This window comes from Anas platyrhynchos, chromosome 34 (assembly GCF_047663525.1).
Source record: "Anas platyrhynchos isolate ZD024472 breed Pekin duck chromosome 34, IASCAAS_PekinDuck_T2T, whole genome shotgun sequence".
In the NCBI taxonomy this organism is placed as follows: Eukaryota; Metazoa; Chordata; class Aves; order Anseriformes; family Anatidae; genus Anas; species Anas platyrhynchos.
The window spans coordinates 860,897-880,575 of record NC_092622.1 but is presented as its reverse complement, the minus strand read 5'-3'; the positions used below and the strand labels follow the sequence as shown (position 1 = coordinate 880,575).

Here is a 19,679-nt window from a genome sequence, read left to right as displayed (position 1 = left end):
GTATATGGGGGGGGCACGGGGACATATGGAGGGACACGGAGGGGGGGGGGGGCACAGGAAGGGGGAGGACCCCGACGTCTCCCCCCTTCCCCCCTCCCCCTCCGCCCCCCCCGCCAGTGAATCAGCATTTTGGGGGGGGGGGGAACAACAAACAGTACCGGGGGGGAGGGGGAGGGCAGCTTGGGCCCCCCCCTCCCCATCTCCGTCCACCTTAAGGGCCTCGGGCGGCTCCTCCTTAACGGGGGGGCGTGTGCGGGCGGGGGGGGGCGGCCTCAACCTCCCCCCCCCCCCATGCCCGCCCCCCCCCTCCCCTCCCCTCCCCACCTCCCAGACTCCCCCCCCCGCATCTCCGGTACCGGGGCTGCAGTGGCGACGGCGACGGGAGCGCTGCGGAGCATCCCCGGGCCCCATCCCCATCCTGCACCCTTGGGCGGCGCCCCCCCCCCCTCAGCACCCTTGGGCTCCATCCGGCATCCCTGGGCTACCCCCCCCCACCAGCACCCCTGGGCGCTGTCCCCCCCCTCCCAGCACCCTTGGGCTCCATCCTGCACCTCCGGGCGCTTTCAGCATCCTTGGGTGCCCCCCAGCACCCTCGGGCTCCATCCGGCACCCTTGGGTGCCCGCAGCATCCTTGGGGACCACCCAGCACCCTTGGGCGCCCCCCAAGCACCCTTGGGCTCCCCCCCCCCCCCAGCACCCCCGGGCACCATCCTGCACCCTTAGGCTGCAGGCAGCACCCCTGGGCGCCCCCCCAGCACCCTTGGGCGCCCCCCCAGCACCCTTGGGCACCCCCCAGCACCCTTGGGCGCCCCCCAGCACCCTTGGGCGCCCCCCCCCAGCACCCTCCAGCTCCATCCTGCACCCCTTTGCGCCCCCTCCCTCCCAGCACCCATAACCCTTGGGTGCCCCCCAGCACCTTCGGGCGCCACCCAGCACCTTCGGGCCCCCCCCCCCATCGCTAGCACCCTTGGGTGCCCCCCCCCCGCCCCCCCCGGCATGGCGGAGCCCAGCACCGAGTGCAGCATCAAGGTCCTGTGCCGGTTCCGGCCCTGAACCAGGCGGAGATCCTGCGGGGGGACAAATTCCTGCCCGTCTTCCAGGGGGACGACAGCGTGGTGGTGGGGGTGAGTGCCGGGGGGGGGCCGGGGGGGGGTCGTGGGGGTCGTGGGGGGGTCGTGGGGGGGTCGTGGGGGCACCCCCAGACTTGGTTTGGGGGGTGCCTGGGGGTGATGCGGCAGGGTGAGGGGGTAGCTGGGGGGGGTAGAGAGTGTGTGTGTGGGGGGGGGAGTGCCGGGGGGGGGCAGGGGGGGGTCATGGGGGCCGGGGGGGGTCGTGGGGGGGTCGTGGGGGCACCCCCAGACTTGTTTTTGGGGGTGCCTGGGGGTGATGCGGCAGGGTTTGGGGATAGCTAGGGGGGAATAGAGAGCTTGGGGGGGCAGATAGAGTGAGGGGGGGGGGGTGAGTTTCCGGGGGGGGGCCAGGAGGGGTCTGGGGGGGTCGTGGGGGAACCCCCAGACTTGGTTTGGGGGGGGCTGGGGGTGATGCGGCAGGGTGGGGGAGTAGCTGGGGGGGGGCAGAGAGGTTTTTTGGGGGTGGTCAGGGGTAGAGGGGGGGCAGTAGGAGGATGGGGGGGGCTGGGATGGATGGGGGGGGTCAGACTGGGGGGGGGGAATAGAGCCTGCAGGGGGGGGTGGGGAATGGCCGGGGGGGGGGCGAAAAATCGGCCTGGGTGTGGCCGCAGAGCTGGTGCCCAAATGTGCCCAGCCCCCCCCCGGGGCGTTCCCCCCCCTTTTTTTATCCCCCCCCCAAAAAAAAATCCCTTTGTAAAGGTCACCGGGGGGGCGCTCCCCATGGCCCCCAGTACCGGGGGGGGGGGGGTTGTTTACAACGTGCCCCCCCCCCACACCCAGCACGATCAGAGGCCCCGTGAGGGTCTGCGGGGGGGGGGGGCGTTTGCCGCAGATCTTCCCCCCCCCACCCCGCAATCCCCCCCCCCCCGGCTGTGGCCCGGCCCAACCCTTTGTTAGGTGCCGCCGCCCCCCCCCCCGCGATAAAACCATGGGGGGGGTGGGACTCAGGGACAGCGGCCAACCCCCCCCGCCCCCCCCCTCCAAAATGACCCCCCCCAGGTCCTGCGAAGGGGAGGTTGTGGGGGGGGGGGTCCCTGGGTGTGTGTGGGGGGGCCGATTTGGGCGAGGGGGGGCCGGTGATGCTGCGCCGCTGGGGGGGGGGGGGGGGCAGCGCAATGCGGGGTGCTGCGGGGGAGGGGCTGGGCGTGGGGGGGGCACGGGGGGGTGGGGGGGATGTGGGGGGGTCGGTGCCCCCCCCCCCCGGTGTGGCCCCGTCCCCTGGGTCCCGCAGCGCGGGGGCTGCGGCGGGGGGGGGGGGATGGGGGGGGTTCAGCACCGGGGCCTGGACAGCGCCCGGGGGGGCGGGGAGGGGCGGGGAATGGGCGGGGGGGGGCGGGGAATGGGGGGGCGGGGGGGTTATGGGGTGTATGGGGGGGGTTGGGGGTGTATGGGGGGGTCTGGGGGGGCTATGTGGGGGTCTGGGGGGGTCTGGGTTATGGGGGGGCTATGGGGGGGCTATGGGGGGGCTATGGGGGTGTATGCAAGGATATGGGGGGTCTTGGGGTGTGTGTGGGGGGGCTCTGGGGGGGTCTTGGGGGGGGTTGTGTAAGGGGAGGGGGGCGCGGGGGGGTCAGGAGTACGGGGGAGGGACCTGGGGGGGGCGGGGGCATATGGGGACATGGGGGGGGCTGGGGGGGCAGAGAAAATATGGGGGCAGGGAAAATATGGGGGGGGCACAGGGGAGCCCAGCACTCACCCCCCCCCCAGCACACCCCCCCACTCCTTACTGGGCCCCACTGGAACATACTGGTGCCCCTTGGGGAGCCCTGAGCTTGGCGCTGCCCCCCAGCACTTTGGGGGGGGGGCCCTGCCGGACACAGCCCCCCCCCCTTTATGGCCCCCCCCATTTTTTTTTGTGCCCCCCCCCAGGGCAAACCCTACGTCTTCGACCGCGTCTTCCCCCCCCAACACGACGCAGGAGCAGGTTTACCATGCCTGCGCCATGCAGATCGTCAAGGGTGAGCGGGGGGGGACACCATGGGGGGGGGGCACCATGGGGAGGGGGGCACCATGGGGGGGGGCACCCAGCCTTGGGACCACCCCCCCCTCCGCTCTGGGGATGGGGGAAGGTGAGGGGGGGGGTGTTCAGTGGGTCGGGGGGGGGCTGGAATTTGGGGGGGGGTCTGTGGGACTGGGGTGGGGTGGAGTTTTGGGGGGGGGGCTCTGTGAGACTTGGGGGGGTCTGCAGGATGGGGGGGCTCTGTGGGATTTGGGGGGGCTCTGTGGGGTTTGGGGGGGCTATGCAGGAATGGGGGGGGTCATTGGGACTGGGGGGGGCTCTGCCGGACTTGGGGGGGTCTGCAGGATGGGGGGGCTCTATGTTTTTTTTGGGGGGACTCTGTGGGATTTTGGGGTCTGCAGGACTGGGGGGGGCTCTGTGGGTTTTGGGGGGGGCTCTGGGATTTGGGGGGGGGCTCTGCAATCTCAGGGGCTGCGGGGTGCTCTGCGAGGGGGGGCTCAGCATCCCTTGGGCATCTCAGGCGGGTTTGGGGGTGTCTGGGGGGGGGTCCCCGAGGTGGGGGGGGGTCCTCACACTGACGCCCCCCCCCCCCAGACGTGCTGGCGGGGTACAACGGCACCATCTTCGCCTACGGGCAGACCTCGTCGGGCAAAACCCACACCATGGAGGTGAGGGGGGGCGGGGGGGGGATTTATGGGGGTGGGGGGATGGCTCAGAACCCCCCCCCCCCCAAAATTTGAATCCCCCCCCCAGGGGAAGCTGCACGACCCCCAGCAGATGGGCATCATCCCCCGCATCGCCCAGGACATCTTCAACCACATCTACGCCATGGACGAGAACCTTGAGTTCCACATCAAGGTGGGCACTGGGAGCACTGGGAGCACTGGGAGCACTGGAGGGGGGGGGTTAGGGCCTGGGTGCACCCCCCCCACACACCCCAACTTCACCCCGATTCCCTCCCCCCAGGTTTCCTACTTTGAAATTTATCTGGACAAGATCCGGGACCTGCTGGACAGTGAGTGGGGGGGTACTGGGAGGGTACTGGGAGGCACTGGGAGGGTACTGGGGGACAGCGGGGGCACTGGGAAGTTACTGGGAGGGTACTGGGAGAGTACTGGGAAGGTGCTGGAAAGCACTGGGGGACAGCGGGGGTACTGGGAGGGCACTGGAAGAGTACTGGGAGGTTACTGGGAAGTACTGGGAGACAGCAGGGGCACTGGGAGTGTACTGGAGGGTACTGGGAAGGCATTGCAGGGCATGGAAAGACACTGGGAAGGTACTGGGAAGAACTGGGGGGGCAGTGGGGGCACTGGGAGAGTACTTGGAGTGTACTGGGAGGGTACTGGGAGGCACTAAGAGGATACTGGGAAACACGGGGGGACAGCGAGGGTACTGGGAGCACACTGGGAGCATACTGGGAGGCACTGGTGGCCATCAGGCAAATACTGGGCGAGTACCAAGGGCTGTTTGGGACTAACTGGGAGGCACCGGCTGGGAACTGGGCAGCACTGGGATGCAGTGGGCAGTACTGGGATGCACTGGGCAGCACTGGGCTGAACTGGGCAGCACTGGGGGCTCCCAGTCACGCACTGGGGCCGTGCCCCCCCCGTGCCCCCCCCCAGTGACCAAGACCAACCTGTCGGTGCACGAGGACAAGAACCGGGTGCCCTACGTCAAGGTGAGGTCGGGGGGGGGGGGGGGCAACCCCCATGGTGTGTGTTTGTGTGGGGGGGCAGGAGGCTGAGCTGAGCCCCCCCTTTTTGCCCCCCCCCCATTTTTTGCCCCCCCCCCAGGGGTGCACGGAGCGCTTCGTGTCCAGCCCCGAGGAGATCCTGGACGTGATCGACGAGGCAAATCCAACCGGCACGTGGCCGTCACCAGTGAGCACTGGGGGGGGGCACTGGGGGGGGGGGGGCATGGGGGGGTCTTGGGGGGTCCCCGGGGTCCTCGGTGTGCCACCCTGGGGCACCGCGGGGGGGGGGTTCTGGGGGGTTGTGGGGTCTCTGGGGTGCTGTGGGAGGTATTGGGGTCGTTGGGGGGCTCTGGGGTGCTGTAGGGTCCCTGGGGTGCCCTGGGAGTTATTGGGGTACTGTAAGGGACTGTGGGGGGGACATAGTGGGGTTCCAGGGGGTCCCTGAGGTGCCCTGGGGGTGTCCGGGGAGGTTTTTTTTGGGGGGGGGTCCTGTGGGCGCGGGGCGCAGAGGTGTGGTGCCATGGGAGTTATTGGGGTCTGTGGGGTCCCTGGGGTGCCCTGGGAGTTACTGGGGTCTGTGGGCTCCTGGGGGTTCCAGGGGTTCCTGGGGTGCCCTGGGGGTGTTTGGGGTGTCTGGGGAGGTTTTTTTTGTTTTTTATTTTTTTGGGGGGGGTCCTGTGGGCGTGGGGCGCAGCGGTGTGGTGCCATGGGAGTTATTGGGGTCTGTGGGGTCCCTGGGGCACTGTGGGGTCCCTTAGGCACTATGGGGTGCCCTGGGGGTGTTTGGGGTGTCCGGGGAGGTTGTTTTTTTTTTTTGGGGGGGGGGGTCCGGTGGGGCGCAGCGGTGTGGTGTGCCCGCAGACATGAACGAGCACAGCTCGCGCAGCCACAGCATCTTCCTCATCAACATCAAGCAGGAGAACGTGGAGACCGAGCAGAAGCTCAGCGGGAAGCTCTACCTGGTCGACCTGGCCGGGAGCGAGAAGGTTTGGGGGGGGTGGGGGGGTAAGGGGGGGTGAGGGGGGGGTGAGGAGGGGGCAAGGGGGGCTGGGGGAGGGCAGGGGAGGAGGGTTTGTGGTGGCTAGGGAGGGTCTTTGGGGAGGGGGGTGGCTGGGGGCTGGGGGTATTGTGGGGTTTGGGGGTGCTGGGGGGGTTGGGGGGGTGCTTGGGGGGGTCTTGGGGGGTCTCTGGGGGTATCCATGAGTTTTGGGGTGCTGGGGGGGTCTTTGGGGGGGGTCTTGGGGGGTGTCTGGGGGTATCTGTGGGTTTGGGGGCACTGGGGATTTTTAGGGGGGTCTTGGGGGGGTCTATGGGGGTATCCCTGGGTTTGAGGGCATTGGGGGTCCTTGGGGGGGGTCTTGGGGGAGTCTCTGGGGATATCCTTGGGTTTGGGGACACTGGGGTCTTTGGGGGGGTCTTGGGGGGGGGTCTTGGGGGGATTCTGGGGGTATCCCTGGGTTTGGGGGCACTGAGGGTTTTGGGGTGGGGTGGGGGTGTCCCATGGGGGTCCCTCTGAGTCTCGCCCCCCCCCCAGGTCAGCAAGACGGGGGCCGAGGGGGCGGTGCTGGACGAGGCCAAGAACATCAACAAGTCGCTGTCGGCGCTGGGCAACGTCATCTCCGCGCTGGCCGAGGGCACGGTGGGACCCCCGAGACCCCCCCCCATATCCCCACAATAACTCCTCGGGGGTCCCTATACCGAGTTTTGGGGGTTGGGTTGCTGGGTGCCCCCCCCCCTGAGGCTCGGTGCCCCCCCCCCCCCCCAGAAAGCCTACGTGCCCTACCGGGACAGCAAGATGACGCGGATCCTGCAGGACTCGCTGGGGGGCAACTGCCGCACCACCATGTTCATCTGCTGCTCCCCCTCCAGCTACAACGACGCCGAGACCAAAATCCACCCTCATGTTCGGGCAGCGGTACGGGGGGGGGGGGGTGAGGGGGGGGGCAGTAGGACCCCCCCCCTGCTCCTCAAAGCCCCCCCCTGCATCCCATTGCGCCCCAAAACGCCCTCTCCAAGAGCGCTCCTCCAGTGCGCCCTGTCTGCACCCCAAATTCAGCCCCTGCCCCCCCCCGCACCCATTGCCCCCCCCTCACCCGTTGCCCCCCAGCACCCCAACAGCCCCCCCCCCGCACCCATAGCCCCCCCCTGCACCTGTAGCCCCCCCTGCACCCATGGTCCCCATCGCACCTCTCCGGCACCCCGTGCGCTGTGACACCCCAAAATGCAGCCCCCCACCCCTCCCCACTCCTCAAAGTGGGGGGGGCTGCATTATCGGGTCCTGCACTGGCTGGGGGGGGGCACTGGGAGAAGGGGGGGGTCACCATTATGGGGTCTGGGGGGTCCTTGGCGGTGCTGCCTGGGGAGGGAGGCGCAGGGTGGGCACGGTGAGGGCAGGGGGGGCTTGGTGAGGACAGGGGGGGGTCACGGCTGAGGATTTTTCTGTGTCCCCCCCCCCCCGCGGCGCAGGGCCAAGACCATCAAGAACACGGCGTCGGTGAACCTGGAGCTGACGGCGGAGCAGTGGAAGAAGAAATATGAGAAGGAGAAGGAGAAGAACAAGGCGCTGAAGGAAACCATCGCCCGCCTCGAGGCCGAGCTCAGCCGCTGGCGCAGCGGTGAGCGGGGACCCCCCCCCGGCATTTGGGGGGGCGTGGGGGGGGCGTCCTTGTCCCCCCAATCCCGTCTGAGTGCTGGGTGGGGAAACTGAGGCTGTGCCCCCCCCCCTCCAGGGGAGGCCGTGCCCGAGACGGAGCAGCTGAGCGGGGCCGAGGCGGAGACGGAGACGGAGACCGGGGGGGGCGAGGAATTAGGGCGGGGGGGGGTCGGCAGCGAGCCCCCCCGCAACGACAACAGCTCCTCCATCGTCATCCACATCTCCGAGGAGGAACGGCACAAGTACGAGGAGGAGATCCGCAAGCTCTACAAGCAGCTGGATGACAAGGTGGGGGCCCCCCCTCACCCCCCCCCATCATTTGGGGACCCCCAGAACTCCCCCAAACCCCCCCCAGACTCTGCCAGGACCCTCGAGGACCTCCCAGTCCCATCCCATCCCCCCCCCCAGGGCCCTCAGGATGCCCTGGGGTGTCCTGGTGCCCCCCCCCCGGTCCCTCTGGGTGACGCCCCCACCCTGTCCCCCCCCAGGACGATGAGATCAACCAGCAGAGCCAGCTGATGGAGAAGCTCAAGCAGCAGATGCTGGACCAGGAGGAGGTGAGGGGCCCCTTTTTGTCCCCCCCCCCCCCCCCAAAGCCCCACGCCCCCCATCTCCATCCGGTGGGCCCCAAACCTGCGGCGACCCCTGAGGAAGCCCTCCGGCCCCCCCCCCCAGGCTGTCACCCAAGACCCCCTGGGACCCCCCTGGGATCCCCACCCTGACTGCTTTGGGACTCTGCTGGGACCTCCGCCCTGGGACCCCCTGGTACCCCACCCTGACTGCTTTGGGACCCCCACCCAGACCACTGGGACCCCCCTGGGACCCCCCTGGGCCCCCCACCATAACCACTTCGGGACCCTTCTGTGACCCCCACCCTGGGACCCCCACCCTGACCACTTTGAGCCCCCCACCCTCACCACTGAACCCCCCCGGGACCCCCACCCCTGACACCTCTCCCCCAACCCCCCCCTGACCTTTGGGACCCCCACCCTGACCCCTCCTCAATCCGCACCCTGACCCCTGGAGCCTCTCCAAACCTCCCCCACTAACTCACCCCATCTCTCCCCCCCCAAAAAAAAACCAAAAAGGTCCTGGCGGCAGCACGGGGCGGGGGGAGGCGGCGCGGCGGGAGCTGGCAGCGCTGCGGGCCGAGCACGGGGCGGCACGGGCGGAGGTGGCCGAGGTACTGGCGGCACTGGAGGAACTGGCGCGCAGCTACGACCGCAAGGCGCAGGAGGCCGAGGACACCGGGCGCCACAACCGGCGGCTGGCCGACGAGCTGGCCCGCACCGAGGTGGGGACCCCCCCCCTGCCCCCATGGTGGGGAACCCCCACCCCAAATCTGGATCCTATTGGGAGCCTCCCGGTGGGCACCTCAATGGAACCCTATGGACTCCACATCTGTACCCAATCTGGGATTCCACTGGGAATCCTGCTGGGAGCCCCGTGGGCACCCCAACTGGAAACCTTACTGGGACCCCACTGGGATCCTACTGGGAACCCTGGTGGGCACCCAAATGGGAACCCCACTGGGACCCTACTGGGAGCCCTGGTGGGCACCCAAACGGGAACCTCACTGGGACCCAGCTGGGTCCCTAGGCTGTCCAGCCCCTAACTGGAACCCCATGAGCCCCCCCCTAACTGGCTCCTCAGTTGGGACCCCAACAACCCCAGTTGCTACCCCAGTCTGAATCCCCACTGGGACCCCCCTCTGTATCCCAACTGGCTCCTCAGCTGGGAATCCCACTGGAACCCCACTGGGAATCCCAGTAGTCACCTGGACTGGCACCTCAACTGGGATCTCCACTGGGACCCCACCTGGGACCCACCAGCAGCCCCCACTGGGACCCCTACTGGCCCCTAAATGGACCTGGACCCCCAGCAGCACCCCAGCTGGGACCCCCAGAACCAACACCCTTCCAAACTGGGCCCCCCAGACCCAAAACCGGGCCCCTCACCCCTGAACCAGCAGCACCCAGAGCTCCCAAACCGGGATGCCCGGCCCAGAACCCCCCCCAAAACAGCAGCCCAGCTCCTGGGCCACCCTGAAGCCCGGACGGGGGGGCTGGGGGTGCGGGGGGGGGGGTGCGGGTCAGCGGTGCCTGGAGGCGCACGCGACCTGGGTCGCGGGGATGAGCTGGAGCGGGGTGCGGGAGCTGGGGCAGCGCAAGCGGCGCGACGCGTCGAGGTGCTCAACGGGCTGATGGAGGAGCTGGAGCGAGTTCAGCGTCATCGTGGGCAACGGCGAGATCAAGCTGGTGAGGGCCAGGCTGGGCCATTCCACGCCGTACTGAGCTGCGCCATGCCGTGCCATGCTGTGCCATGCCATTCCATGCCATACTGAGCTGTTCCATGCCATGCCATGCCGTGCCAAGCTGTTCCTGCCGTGCCATGCTGTGCCATGCCGCACTCCGAGCTGTTCCGCGCCACGCCACGCCGCGCCACGCTGCGCCATGCTATTCCGCGCCGCACCAGACTGCGCCATACCACGCCGTGCCGCGCCACGCCACGCCGCACACTGAGCTGTTCTGTGCCATGCCATGCTGCACCGAGCTGTTCCATGCCGCGCCATGCCATACCGAGCTGTTCTATGCCGTGCTGTGCCATTCCATGCCGTCCTGAGCCGTGCTGTGCTGTGCCATACTGTACCAAGCTGTGCCGTACTGTGCCACACCGTGCCATGCCATACTGTGCTGTGCCGTGCTGTGCCGTGCCACACCGTGCGTGCTGTGTGCACATGCACACCTGGCCTTTGCAAGCACCCCCTTGCCTGTGCGTCCCCACAATCATGCCTGTGCGCACATGGCGAGCGATCCTTGTCATGCCCACGCTGCCATGCCCGTGCGTGCCATGCCCGTGCTGTACCCGTTCCATGCCCGTGCCGTGCTTGCGTGCCACCCGTGCTCGTGCCGCCTACCCGTGCCCCGTGCTGGAGCTCTGGTGGTGGCCAGCGGGGCCATCGAGGAGGAGTTCACCGTGGCGCGGCTCTACATCAGCAAGATCAAATCCGAGGTGAAGTCGGTGGTGAAGCGGTGCCGGCAGCTGGAGAACCTGCAGGTGGAGGCCACCCCAAGAAGCCCAGGTGACCGGGCGCTGAGCTCTCCTCCTGCCAGCTCCTCATCTCCCAGTGTGGGGGACGGGGGGACGGGGCTGGAACTGGTGGCGGGGGTAGGGCTGCTGTGGCCCACCCCCCCCTGGGGACCCGTGGTGACCCCGGCTGAGGTCGGTCCCGCAGCACTGAGGTCAAGTTCCCGCTCGTGCAATCCCAGACATGCAGAACGTGGAGCTGAAGTAGCGGAACCTGGAGGCGAGGCTTACGACGTCCTGAGCGGGGAGCTGGCCCGGCTGCAGGCCCAGGGTGGGGGCACAAAGCGGGGGCTGTGGGGGATTTGGGGTTGGGGTGGGGGGAGTTGGGGGCTAATTGGGAGCTGGGGTGCTTCGGGGGGCACAGCGGGTGCTGAGGGGTGGGGAGAAGGCAGAGAATCAGGATTTGGGGAGAATTGGGGGCTGGGGGCTGGTAGAGGAATTGGGGGGGGGGTTATGGAGTGGGGGTCAGGGATTGGGGGCACTGGGTGGTCCCAGAGTGCGAGCTCTGCCCCCAGAAGACGGCACACGAGGCGGCCAGGAAGGAGCGGGAGCAGGATGAGACCCAGGACACCGACGAGGTCAAGGTGCGAGGGGCTGGGGGGACCCCTGGGGGCTCGGAGGGGGGACAGATCCCCCGGGGCTCGCACCCCCCCCCCGCAGAAGGCTCGGAGCTGCAGCTGGAGAGCCACCGCGAGGCGCAGCACAAGCAGCTGGCGCGGCTACGGGACGAGATCAACGAAGAGCAGAAAACCATCGACGAGCTGCGCGGAGCCAAAGCGGCCCCGAAACGGCCCCAAACGGCCCCGAAACCAGCCCCAAACCCAGACCCAGCCCCGGCCCCATCCTGTGTCCCCATCCCCAGCCCTGTCCCCAAACCCGTCCCTGTCCTGTGACCGTTCGTCCCCATTCCCATCCCATCCCCGTCCCCTGGCTCCCCAGTCGTGCACCCACAGTCTCAGTTGCCACCCCCAGCCCAGAATCCCCACTGGGATCCCCAAACTGGCTCCTCAGACTGGGAACCCCACTGGGACCCTACTGGGAATCCCAGTAGGACCCCGACTGGCACCTCCACTGGGATCTCCACTGGGACCCCACTGGGACCCACCAGTTCCACTGGGAGCCTCTCCTGGACCCCGTCCCCATCCCTTCCCAATCCCAGCCCAGTCCCATCCCTGTCCCCCTCCTGTCCCCATTCTCGTGGCTCCCCATCCCCAAACCCCCAATCCCCCCCCCCGTCCCCCCCAGCCTGAACCAGAAACTGGGAGTGGAGCTGGACCTGTGCCGGAGCACGAGGCGCTGGCCGGGGCCAGGAGCGGGCCAGCAGGCCTGGCTGCAGGAGCTGACGTGAGACCCCCCCCCCAAAAAACTACCCTCCCTGGGACCCCCCCAGAACCCCTGGACCCCCCCATCCCAAGAGTCCTGGGGGATTTCTGACATCCCCTGGGACCCCCCCTTGCTACTGGGAGCCCCGACATCAGCAGCCCCCCCCCCCCCACCTGGGACCCCCCCTCTCCAATCTGGGACCCCCCCCCATCTGGGACAGCCCCCCATCACCCCATGCCCCCCCCAGTGCCCCCCTGAGCCCCAGTACTGCCCCCCCACCATCCCTGCCCCCCCCCAGTACCCTGCACCAAGAACCCTGGGGCTGCCCCCCCCCCCATCTCAGACCCCCGACACCCCCCAGGACATCCATGACCCCCCCCCCACCCCCACCCTCCCCAGCACCCTTGTCACCCCCCCCCTTTTTCTTAGTCCTGCCCCCTCCCCAGATTTCTCTGACTCAGCGCCACGAGCAGTCCAAGCAGGACCTCAAGGCTGGAGGGAGGTTGCCGGGAGGTTGGGGGCGGGGGGGATTTGGGGGGCGGGGGCAGGGACCACTGCGCACCCCCTCACCCCCCCCCGCCCCCCCCCCCCAGGCCCGTGACTTCAAGACCCTCCACAACCTGCGCAAGCTTTTTGTTCAAGATGATCATGGGTCCCAAACCAAAAAGTGAGGGGGTATAAATTGGGGGCTCTAAAATGGGGGGCAGAAAATGGGGGGTGAATATGGGGGGAGGAGCGGGGGGGAAATGGGGGGCAGGGGGGAGGTGGGAAGGGTGGGGGTTGGGGGGTGCTGGGAGAGAATGGGGGGGGCAGGTGGGGGTGGGGGGAAATTGGGAAGGGGGGAAAAATGGATGGGGGGTCCCAGGGTGGGGATAGGGGGGACCAGTGGGAGGTTTTAGTGGGGAGGTTTTAGGGTCTGGTTTGGGATGGGAGGTCACTGATAAGGTTTTGGGGGGGGGGGTCAAAACTTTTTTGGGGGGGGGTCGAGTGGGGGGCCCCCCCCCCTGAGCTGTGGCCGCAGAGCGCAGAGCTGGAGCCCGAGGACAGCGGGGGGCTGCACTCCCAGAAGCAGAAGATTTCCTTTCTTGAGAACAACCTGGAGCAGCTTACAAAGGTTCAGAAAACAGGTGGGCGGGGGGGGCCGGGGGGGCCCCGGGGGGGAGCCGACCCACCCCCCCCCAACCCCCGCTGTGCTGCTCGCCCCTCCACCCCCCCTGCTCACTTTCCAGTCCTCCCAGTAACGCCCCCCCCCCCCCCCACTGGTCTGCTGGACATCCTCCTGGGGGTCGCTTTGTGTGTCCCCCCCCCCATGCAGCACAGCTGAGGTGGGGGGAGGGGGGGCCACAGCTGCCCACGCCCTCCCTCCGCTGCTCCTCCCTAGCCGCACCTTGGGTGTCCAAAGGGACTGCGCCCCCCCCCGCCACGACCACCCCCCCACTTTGGCAGTGGGGGCACTGCCCAGGCCTCATTTCCTGCCCCCCCCCCCACTTCACCTTCTTGCTGCTGTGTCCATCAGGGCCCCCCCATCACCCTCACTTGCCCCCCCCCGGCCCCTCCCCCAGGTCTCTGCCCCCCCCCCCCCCGCCCCCAGCTTCGCACTCACCCCCCCCCGCTGCTGCATGAGGCCACGGCACTGCGGGGGGAGGGCCGGGGACCTCCCCACGGACCCACACTGGAGGGGCCTGGAGAGCTGCCCCCCCCCCAAAAAGGCGCTGGAGGAGCTCATCGCCCCCAGGTGCCACCACCTGCTGCAGCACCCATGGGTGCCCCTCTGCACTGGGCTTGGTGCTGGGGGGGCCCCCATTCCCATGGGCGCCCCCCCGTTCCCATAGGTCCTCCCTCCCCCGTTCCAGGGGCACCCCCTCCTCGTGGGTCTCCATTGTCCAGGGGTAGCCCCAGGGGCCACCCATGGGCCACCCATGGGCCACCCATGGGGTGCCCCATCCCATGCCCATCCCATGGGTGCCCCAATGCCCCCTTTTGGGGGTGCCCGTTTCCATGGGAGGCCCCGTTCCCATGGGGTGCCTGCTGCCCATTTTTGGGGGGGCCCATCCCAGAGCATCTCCTGGCACCCCATGAGCACCCATCCTCATGGGCTTCACCACCCATCCCCACGGGGTGCCCACTCCCATGGGTGTCCCCAAGGCCCCTGTCCCTTGGGTGCCCATCCCCGTGGGGCCCCTGCTCCGGGGTGACCGTCCCATAGGTTCCCATCCCATGGGTGCCCATCCTGTGGGGTGCCCCGTCCCATTCTTGGGGTACCCATCCCATAGGTTCCTGTCCCTATGTACCTGTGGATCTGTGAATCTCTGCCTGTCTTGGGGTACCCATCCCCTAGATTCCCACCCCATGAGCACCCATCCCATGGGCTCCCCACCTCCCATCCCATGGGTGCCCATCCTGGGGGGTACCCCGGCTGTCCAGCTTTGGGTGCCCCTCCCATAGATACCCACCCCATGGGCTCCCCACCTCCTGCCGCGGGTCCCAATCCGGGGGCGGGCACCCACCTGAGGCGTTAATGGGGTGGGGTTTGGGGGTTGGATGGGTGCCCATCCCGGGGGGCACCCACGCAGGGTGCTGACGGTTTTCGGGGGGGGGGGCAGCTGGTGCGTGACAACGCAAATATCTGCATCCGGTGGGGCGGGTTTGGGGTTAGTCGGTGCCTATCCTGGTGGTACCCACCCGGGTGCTGACGCCTTCCCGGGGGGAGCCGGCCCGCGCCCGCAGCAACGCACTTGCATTGGTGGGGCGCGTTTGCAGTCTTATGGGGCCCATCCGGGGGGGGCACCCACGCAGGGGCGCTCGCGTCCTGTTTCGGGGGGCAGCTGGTGCGTGACAATGCAGATCTGCATTGGTGGGGTGGGTTTTGGGGGGCCCCATGGGTGCCCATCCCTGGGGGGGGGCACCCACGCAGGGTGCCGACCGGTTTGGGGGAGCCGGCGCGTGCACAATGCAGATCTGCGCTGCGGAGCTTCCGAAGCTGGAGAAACGCCTTCGGGCTACGGCTGCGCGAGTGCAGGCCCTGGAGGGCGCCCTGAGGAAGGGCCAGGAGGGCGCCCTGCAGGCAGAAGGCGCTACCAGAGGGAGGTCGAGCGCATCAAGGAGGCCGTCAGGGCCAAGGGGGTGAAGGGGGGCACAGTGCAGCACATCGGTACGGGGGGAAAAGGGAATGGGGACGCGGGGATGTCGGGATGTGGGAATATGGGGATGGGGAGTGGGGACACAGGGACAAGGGGCATGGGGACATAGTGCATGGAGACATGGGGACGTGGGGACATAGGGTACAGGGGGATATGGGGACATGGGGATGGGGAGATGGGAAGGGGGTGGGGACACGGGGATGGGGGTAGTGGGACATGGGGGGGCACGGGGACATGGGGACACAGGGTGTGGGGACATAGCGCATGGGAACAGATGGGACACGGGGACGGGGCATGGGGACATGGGGACATAGGGTATGGGGACATGGGGACATGGGGCGTGGGGACATGTGAGGGGTGTGGGGATATGGGGACACAGGGTGGGGACACGGGGATGGGGAAGAGGGAGCATGGGGACGTGGGGCATGGGGACATGGGGATGGGGACAGGGACACAGGGGACAGGGGTATGGGGACATGGGGTCATGGGGTCACGGGGTGGGGGGACACGGGGACATGGGGTCACGGGGACAGGGCATTGGGGTCATGGGGTCATGGGGATAGGGAGGTGTAGGGACACGGGGACAGGGCATTGGGGTCATTAGGCTCTGGGGTCACTGGGGTGACGGGGGGACATGGGGGACACTGGCACCATTCTGATTCATTGGGGGCGGGGTTGAGAGGAGCTGGGGGGCACAACGTGCTGGGAGAGCTGGGGCCGGGGGGGGGACATGGGGGGACACTGGGGGGACTCAGCAGCACCCCTCACCCCCCCCCCTTTCCTCCCCCAGCCAAGCCGGTGCGGCCGGGGCAGCTCCGGGCCACGTCGCCCATGTCCACCGGGCCCCCCGGCCCCGAGGGGCTGAGCTACAGCAGCGCCTCTTCAGGGGGTACCCCCCCCCCCGCGCACGCATCGGGTGAGGGGGGCACGGGGGGGGCACCGGGGGGGGGCACAGGGGTGGGGGGCAAAGGGGGGCATCGGGGTGGGGGGCATTGGGGGCATGGGGGGGCACAGGGGTGGGGGGGCACGAGGGGGGGCACAGGGGAATGTGGGGCATGGGGGGGCAGAGGGGGCACAGGGGAATGGGGGGATGGGGGGCATGGGGGGGCACAGGGGAATTGGGGCTGAGGAGGTGGGGCGTGGGCCACAAGGGCTGGGGGCAGAGGGATGGGGGGATGGAGAACGGGGGATGGGGGGCACAGGAGCCACGGGGGCAGGCAGAGGGTCTTCAAGTGGCCCCTCCCACACCCCCAGCTTTGCCTTGTTTCAGCCCCTCCCCAGCAGCCCCCCCAAACTGCTACCAGCTGAACGTGGCAGAGCCAGGGGTGAGACTTTGGGACCCAGGATGGGGGTGTTGGTGCAAGGGGGGGGGTCCCTGTGAGCCCCCCCCCCACTGGGAGCTGCTGCTTTGCCCCTGCAGGGAGGTGGTGACAGACATCAACGACAACAGGTAGAGGGGGGCTGTGGGGGGGGGTTGGGGGGGCTTGTGGGGGGCTGGGGGCTCACCCCCCCCCCCCCCGTGTGTGCCCCCCCCCAGGAGCGACCTCTCCTGCGCCTGCGAGGGTCAGGGAGCCGTCCCCGCTGCTCCCCCTGGTGAGGGACCGTGCCAGCCAATGGCCCCCCCGCCAGGTAATGCCCCCCCCCCACACCCCCTGTACACCCCCACAACCCCGGGTACTCCTCCCCACTCCCTGGACACCCCCCCCCCCCACTTCCTGGGACCTCCCAAAAGCCCACAGGATGCCCCCCCACCCCTTGGACCCCTCCCACCCTAACCCATTCCCATCTCCCCCCACCCCCTACTCCTTATATCCCCCCCCCAGCATCCCTCCAAGCCCCCCCCCCAAAAAAAAGCCACCCCATGTCCTCCCCCAGGATCCTACCCCCCCAGTGCCTCCCACTGACCCTCACCCCCAGTGCCCCTCCCATTTCCCTGCCCCCCCCAATTTCCCCAGCTGCCCCCCCCCCCATTTTTGGGATCCCCCCATATCATTTGGGTGCCCCCCCCTTTCCACGTTCCCCCCCCCAGCCCTCCCTCTTGGGGACCCCCCCCATCCCTTGTGCCCCCCCCATCCCCTTGCAGCCCCCGGGGACCCCTCCAGCCCCCCCCGGAGTGTTCCTTTTGGGGGAGGGGTCATGGGGCTGTGGGGGGCATCCATGCCCTGTGCCCCCCCCCAGCCCATCTTTCCCCCCCCCAGGTCCCACCGGACCCCAGCACCGCTCCGGATGCCCCGTGTGCTCGCCACCGCCGCGCTCGCCCTGTGCCCCCAGGGCCCCCCCCAGAAAAAAGACCCCACACACACTCCCACCCCCCCCCCCAAAAAAATTCCCATCCGACCCCCCCCCCGGGGGCATCACCCGGCTGGGGGCTGCTTCCATGCTGGCCCCACAAGTCCAGACCTGCAGGAATGTCGGCCTCCCCCAGCCCCCTAATAATCGGGGGGGTGGGGGCAGCGCAGTGTTGTGCCCCCCCCTGAAATGTGTGTGTGTGTGCCCCCTCCCCCCCCCAAGCGCTGCATGTCCCCGCACACACTCTCGCTGTCGGGGGCCACTGGCTACCCAAAGGCTGAGATGCTGAAAGATGGTGTGGGGGCTGGGGGGGGTCAGGGGGTCGTGGGGGCTGGGGGTCCTAGGGGGTCGGGGGGTTGTGGGGGCTGGGGGTCTAGGGGGTCAGGGGGCTGGGGGCTGGAAGGAGGTGGGGGGCTGGAGGGGTTTGGGGGTCTGGGGGGGGTTTCTGGGGGCTGGGACATATGGGGGGGCCCTGGGAGCTCATAGGGGGTTAGGGACCCATGGGAGTCGGGGGGGGATTGGGGTCTGGAGGGGGATGGGGGGTTCTGGGACTCCTATAGGGGGCACATGGAGCCCTATAGGAACACAGGGGAGCCTATAGGGGCAGCTGGAGCCCTATAGGGGGGGCCCAGGGACCCTAGGGGCACACGGGGCCTATAGGGGGCTCAGGGCACCGTTGGGGGTCACACAGACACAATGGGATCTGTAGTGCCCCAGGCAGAGGCCACAGCCCACGCAGGGACAGGGGACACTAACCCCTATAGGGAGAGAGAGACCCTATAGGGTGTTCACAAACCCTATAGGGAACTTATGGGCCCCTATAGGGGGCACATGGACCCTATAAGGAGCATATGGACCCCTATAGAGAGCACAACACCCCCCGAGTGTGCACGTGGACAGCCATAGGGGGCACGCAGACCCCTATAGGGGGCACCAGACCCCTAGAGATCAATACCCCCTAGGGGCACCCAGGGACCCCATAGGGTGCCCACAGATGGAGCCAGTGGGCCCCATATGGGGTGTGCAGGCCCCTATAGGGACTGACGGAGCCCTGTCAAGGGACTCGGCCCCCCCACAGAGCACGGGCACCCCCATGGGCCCCCCCCCCCCATGGGCACCCCCCGAGAGGGGGGCGCGTAGAACCCTATAGAGCCCATAGGGCGCCTACCTGCTCGGAACGCCCGGCAGCGGTGCACAGAGGGCGGAACCCTAAGCACCGCTTTAAGAGACGTGACCGGCCCCTTCCCTACACACCACGTGACCCGCCCCTCTGCTAGGCGGCGCGGCGACTTCCGTCTCGCTGTTTCCGGCTTCCGTCGCCGCGGCGGGGCTGGCGGAAGCGGCGGCCATGGCGGCGGCGGCGGCGGCGGCGGCGGGGCCGGGGCCGGGGGTGCCGCGGACGAAGACGAAGAAGAAGACAGAGTGATTCGTGCCGCAGCGCGTCAAAGGCTGCGGCTGCCGACCCCGCTCGCCGCGCTCGGCCCTGGGCGGTCACGACGAGTGAGACCGGGACCGGTACTGGAACCGGGACCGGGACCCCGGATCCGGCACCGGACCCGAACCGGAACCGGAGCAGAACCGGGAGCAGGCCCCGCGCTGCCCCTCCACCCCTCCCCCCCCCAAACCTGAGGGGTTTCCGTGGTTCCCTGCCCCTCCCCCCCCCCGGTGTTTCCGGGGCTCCGGTAACGGGTGGGGGGAACCAGAGACCCCCCCGCGCCTCGCGTTGCCCGCAGATCAACGAGCTGAGCCAGGTGCCGCCCCCCGTTACGTCAGTCCGCTGCAGACCCACCACTTCAAGGCCAGCTCCAAAATCAAGGTCAACAACCACCTCTTCAACCTGGAGCGGCACGGGGCGGGGGGGACCGAAACACCGGGGGGGGGACCGGACCCCCGGGGGGGACCGGAAGACCCCTGGCAGGTGGCAGGACCCCCCCCCAGCAGGGAGCCCAACCCCCCTGGGGGTAACCAGGACCCCCCGGGAGGTGTCCGTACCCCCAAAGGTGATGGGACCCCCCGGGATGCACCGGGACCCCCCCGGAGGTTACCGGAGACCCCCGGGAGGTGCCCGGAGACCCCCGTGGGGTAACCCGGACCCCCGGGGAGGTGCCCAGACCCCCCCGGGAGGCACCCACAGACACCTGAGACCCCCGGAGAGGCTACCGGAGACCCCTGGAAGGCAACCGGACCCCCGGGAGATAACGGGGGGGCCGCTGACATTTCCCGGGCGCCCAAGGGAAAACCTCCCCAGCCACTTCAAGTTCAAGGAGTACTGCCCCCAGGCTCCCAACAACCTCCGCGAGCGCTTCGGCATCGACGACCAGGACTACCAGGTAACTCCCCGGGGGCGGGGTCCCGTTAATCCCCGGGGGGGCTCCGTTAACCCCAGGGGGGGGTCCCGGTTAAC

At 69.0% G+C, this 19,679-nt stretch overlaps 1 protein-coding gene across 1 annotated transcript; it reads left to right on the top strand.

The window, feature by feature from the left end:
- The first annotated feature begins 981 nt into the window (after positions 1-981).
- LOC140000854 (kinesin heavy chain-like) lies at positions 982-9,300 on the top strand. The gene is given in 20 exon segments (XM_072031820.1): positions 982-1,048; positions 1,051-1,124; positions 3,000-3,029; positions 3,031-3,088; positions 3,685-3,758; positions 3,844-3,948; positions 4,057-4,105; positions 4,713-4,768; positions 4,884-4,935; positions 4,938-4,970; positions 5,645-5,769; positions 6,318-6,422; positions 6,549-6,671; positions 6,673-6,698; positions 7,250-7,398; positions 7,513-7,724; positions 7,925-7,993; positions 8,525-8,549; positions 8,552-8,756; positions 9,090-9,300. Coding segments are annotated over 20 exon segments (1,833 nt in total). The 5' UTR covers positions 982-996.
- Positions 9,301-19,679: the final 10,379 nt, after the last annotated feature.